General features: G+C 38.3%; 1 protein-coding gene across 1 annotated transcript; it reads left to right on the top strand.

Moving 5' to 3' along the window:
- Window positions 1-24: 24 nt before the first annotated feature.
- On the top strand, window positions 25-3,350 carry LOC111453198 (probable protein S-acyltransferase 1). The gene is made up of 5 exons (XM_023094194.1): window positions 25-476; window positions 1,492-1,671; window positions 1,760-2,065; window positions 2,231-2,452; window positions 2,553-3,350. The coding sequence occupies exons 1-5, from the start codon at window positions 372-374 to the stop codon at window positions 2,973-2,975; spliced, it is 1,236 nt and encodes a 411-aa protein (XP_022949962.1). The 5' UTR covers window positions 25-371; the 3' UTR covers window positions 2,976-3,350.
- Window positions 3,351-5,218: the final 1,868 nt, after the last annotated feature.

The raw sequence follows: 5,218 nt of genomic DNA on the forward strand, positions 1-5,218 counted from the left end.
AAAAAAAAAAAAAAAAAAACAGAGCTAGGGAGAGAGGATTCGAGAGGGGGAATTTTGTTTTTGTGTTTTTGTGTTTTTGTGTTTTTGATTTTTCCTCTTTTTTTCTTTTTTTTCTTTTTTTTTTTTTTTGTTAGAACGATCTGGGTTTCGCAATTTTCTGGGTTTGATTCATTCTGAACTATCGCCGTTTGGAAATTGAAAACCCACATCGTTCTTTCACAGATTTGAAGAGGAAAATTGAAAGCATTTGGAAATTTTTTGTTTGTTTGTTTGTTTGTTTGATTTATTTTGGGTGTCCGTGTGAATCATTACCACGAACACCCTAAGATTTTGTGTTTTCCCCTCAGACAAACGAAATTTCCATTAGAAAAATGAACACAGAACCGAGCTGGGATGGCTCTCCCTCTAATGCCATTCATATTGCTCCTCATAAACCAGCTCAAAGGAGGCTCTACCATGTCTGGAAAGGAAACAATGTAAATTTCTCTACTCTTTTAATTCAAATGTTTGAATTATTCTCATATTATATCTAAATTATCTGTTATCACGATGAGATCTCCCTTGATAATCACGACATATTCTAGATTATCTGTTTACTTTTACTTAGCTACCTGATTCTGGGTGAGATTAATAAATAGATTCAGTAGAATTGTTCCTTAATTTGTTATTATAATTGTGTTTTTGTAGATCATGATTTCCTCGATGTTCTTGATATATTATCAATTCATGAGATTCAACTATCTTTAATGAATTGTTCACTGTAATTAGATTGGCTGTGGTTCATAGATGCATTCATTCTCTCTGCCCTGTTTCTTCTTAATTCTTTTACAAGCTATTTGATCATTTTTAGTTTTTGAATCTAAGGGTCTCCCTTGGTCATCATGAGATATCCACAATTCTATGGATTCAAATGTTTGAACCTTAATTGTGTGTTAGTGTGAGATCCCACATCGGTTGAAGAGGAGAACGAAACACCGTTTATAAGGATGTCGAGACCTCTCCCTAGGAGATGCGTTTTAAAAACCTTGAGGGGAAGCCCGAGAGGGACAAGAGGATAATATCTGCTAGCGTGGGCTTGGACCGTTACAATTAGTGTATTCATTAAGGAATTTCCCTTGATAATCATGATATATCCCGGCATAGTTTGAACCTGAATTTTGTGTTAGTGTGAGATCCCACATCTGTTGAGGAGGAGAACGAAACACCGTTTATAAGGATGTCGAGACCTCTCCCTAGGAGACGCGTTTTAAAAATCTTGAGGGGAAACCCGAGAGGGATAAGAGGACAATATCTGCTAGCGTGGGCTTGGACTGTTACAATTAGTGTATTCATTAAGGAATTTCCCTTGATAATCATGATATATCCTGGCATAGTTTGTTATAAATTTCTTTAATTTTTGGTAGTTTTCAATGTTATTGGAAGAAGCTATGATGGTGAATGTAATAGAATGGATTCTTCATGTACTGATGCATCATGTTCTTTGTCTGCTAGAAATTCTTATGTGGTGGGAGATTAGTTTTCGGGCAAGACGGAGCGTCTCTCTTTTTAACATCATTTTTAATCGGTGGTCCTGCAATAATATTCTGCATAAGAATGCTAGTAGCAGTCCATAACGATCGTCGAACGTTTCATTTCCCTGCACTGATTGGAGGATTGGTTCTTACATCTTTGGTGTGTGAAAGGCTGAATTCTCCTTGTGTAGTTTAAGCTTTTGCAACAACTGATGAACCAAACCTGATCAATAAGTTTGTTTGTGCAGGATTTCATTTTTCTGTTCTTGACTTCTGGTAGAGATCCGGGGATCATTCCGAGAAACTCGATACCACCTGACTCAGATGAAGCAGACATGACCACCCCTTCTATGGAATGGGTCAATCACAAGAAGCCTAATCTGAAAATACCCCGAATCAAGGATATAACGATCAACGGATACTCGGTGAAAGTGAAGTTTTGTGATACTTGCCTTCTGTACCGTCCTCCTCGGGCGTCTCATTGCTCTATTTGCAACAATTGTGTTCAGAAGTTCGATCACCACTGTCCTTGGGTAGGTCAGTGTATTGGGCTGGTACGTTATCGACCCTTTTCTGATAAAAAGAACTGTTTTGTTCAAGAAATGTTGATTGAAACTCGATTATTTGGCTGTTGATTCGGATATGATTCTGATATGATTCTGTAATATCTCTGATTCTGGTGTTGAATTAACCATTGCTTTATTTTCATTTCGATGCAGCGAAATTATCGATTTTTCATAATGTTTATATCGACATCTACCACTTTGTGTATATACGTCTTTACACTTTCGTGTATTACCATTGTTCGACAAAGTGGGAGCATGTGGACTGTCATTTCGAACGATATCTTGTCCGTTGTCCTTGTCGTATACTGCTTCGTATCTGTCTGGTTCGTCGGGGGGCTAACGGTTTTCCATATTTATCTGATGTGTACCAATCAGGTAGAGCCTTTATATTTTTACTGTTTTCTCGCATTTGAATATGTGACGATGAAAGCAAGCTTGGGTGTTGACTGATTTCTCGACCGTTAATCTTTTGCAGACGACGTACGAAAATTTTCGATATCGCTACGATAAGAAGATCAACCCTTTTACCAAAGGGCTAGTGGAAAATCTGAAGGATGTTTTCTGGACTAAGATCCCTCCTTCATTGATCGATTTCCGAGCATGGGTAGCAGAAGGCGACGATGTGAGCTTACAATACAGTGCTTCCTCAACGGGTCGAGGCTTCATCGTCTCGAAGGATAAATTTGACTTAGAAATGGACATGATGTTTCACAAGGATGCTAGCATGAAACTTCCTAGTATGTTGCAAAATTTGGATTACGCCGAAATCGATGATGATTTGAAGAAAAAGGACGTTGTAGACCAAAACAATGCATACGCGTTCCCTCCTTCTTTGGAAGAAGGACGGGACGTACAAAATTCGACGTTAATCGAAATGAACGATATGAGAACTCAATAGCGGTTAATTCGATCTCATCATCACCAGCAAGATTCCTGAAGATAAAAAGGTATTGCTTCTTGCTTTTGCTGTAAAGTTGGACGTGTCACGATTATCAGGTCGATGAAGCAAGATCATATTTGTTCAGGGCGTGCCGAGTCTAAATATTCAGTAGGATAGCGTATCCACTGGCATCAGCGGAGACGGGATTGAGCATTGATGTCATCTTGTTTTCAATAGGGATCAACTCTAAAAAGGGATTTGGGAGTGTACTTCATGAGGAAATGATTGTAAGTATTGTGTAGAATCAAACTCCATTTTCCTCTCCATTTTTATGTTCACCTAAATCTTGTTTACAAATAGTTAATGTTTCAACAAATTATATCTTTGGTCTCACTTTCTCATGGAAATAAACATTTGAGACTTCATTATCGACTTACATAAAGTAAAAACGTCCTATACTAAATTGGATATGTAGTACTTTCTTATACACGACTTACACGTGCAAGCGTGAGTTCCTATGCAGTTTGCACACCCCCTCCCCCCACTCCCCCGAACCCATCATAGTCGGGCTAGTTGTCTATAGCCGAACGTCTAGAGGCTAGCAAATTCTCAAGTGTCATGCCTCGTGAGTCCTTAAGCAGTTTGCACCCCCCCTGAACTCATCATAATCGGGCTAGTTTTCTATAGCCGTCTGGAGTTCAACGAATTCCTGAGTGAGTGTCATGCGGAGTCTTAAGGATAGTTGACTATTCATTTATTATTCTTTCTATATTATTTGTAATTTGTCGTATTTCTCTATTCTGTAAATGATTACAAATAGAGAACTTTCACCACCATTTAGGTGCTGTAGTTTCAGCAAACATTTTTCATGGTATTATAGCCCTTTCGGTTTAACAATTCTGATCCTTTTTCTCTGTGGCTTTCGAATCCTCTTATCATCTTCTTTCTTTCAACACTCTTACCCATATGATCACCATCAAACTTTCTTCTTCCAATTATCTTCTTTGAAAAAGCCAACTTCTCCCTCTCCTTGAGAGTAAAGGCATGTTGGGTTATGTCGATGAAACTATGGTTCCACCACCTCGTTTTGAACCAGAAATCTCCTCAACACTCAACCCCAAATATTTGGTGTGGAGAGCAGTCGATCAACGACTTCTCTGTCCCTTGCTCTCCTTTCTCACTGAGGAAGCCATTGCTGTCATCGTTGGTCTCTCCACTGCACGTGATGTTTTACTTGCGTTGGAAACTACGTTCAGCCATCATTTGGAAGCTCGTGAACTGAGACTCGAGGATGACTTGCAGCTGATGAAACGTGGCACCAAACCTGTTGCTGAGTATGCTCGTGCCTTCAAAACAATTTGTGACCAACTTCATGTCATTGGCAGACCTGTCGAGGACATTGATAAATTGCACTGGTTCATTCGTGGACTCGGTACTGATTTTTCAGCTTTTTCTACGATGGCTCTCACCCATATCCCCACTTTTGCAGATTTAGTCTCTAAAGCTGAAAGTTTTAAGTTGTGATAAGGTAAGGAATCACTACAAGGGGAGTAAGATTCAGATTAAGGCAAAAACACTTGATTGAGATTCGAATCACTCCACAAGCAAGATCAATCATGTCTAGCTTGAATGATTTTTGTTGATCAAATATCTCAAACACTTTTTTGAGATTCGAATCTTTCCACAAGCAAGATTGATCATGTCTAGCTTGAATGATTCTACATGCAACCTAAACTACAATAGAATTGCAAACAAACTTAGCCATTTGCTAAAGAAAAGCCCAAATGCTCCTTTTACTATATTTTCCAAGTCTCTTGCAAATACAACATACATGGCTTTATATAGCCTCAAAATGAAACTACTAAGGCATTCCAAGAGTGGTAACATTCATACTTAATGACCATAATTATAACCATTATGTAATTGTAACCTAAAGTAAATTAAAAGTCTTAAACTACATTAATGAAATACAATAACTCTAAATTGTAATCCACCCAAAATTTAAAACATGAAACTTCATTTTTCTTCAACGTGGCATGAATTGAAATATCTTTTGATAATTTCAACAATATTTTCTTCACATCTTCATTGAAGCATATTGTATGATTGATGTCTCTTGGTTCATATCAAGTTGTTTCAACTCTCCCTTGAGTCCTCTGACTCTACTCCTACAGCATTCATAGCCACTAATCGTGGTCGCATCCATGGAAGCCACCCTGCTTCCTCTAGCAACCACCAGCGAGGCCATTTTGATTCCCACA

This window comes from Cucurbita moschata, unplaced genomic scaffold, assembly GCF_002738365.1.
Source record: "Cucurbita moschata cultivar Rifu unplaced genomic scaffold, Cmos_1.0 Cmo_Scf00015, whole genome shotgun sequence".
In the NCBI taxonomy this organism is placed as follows: Eukaryota; Viridiplantae; Streptophyta; class Magnoliopsida; order Cucurbitales; family Cucurbitaceae; genus Cucurbita; species Cucurbita moschata.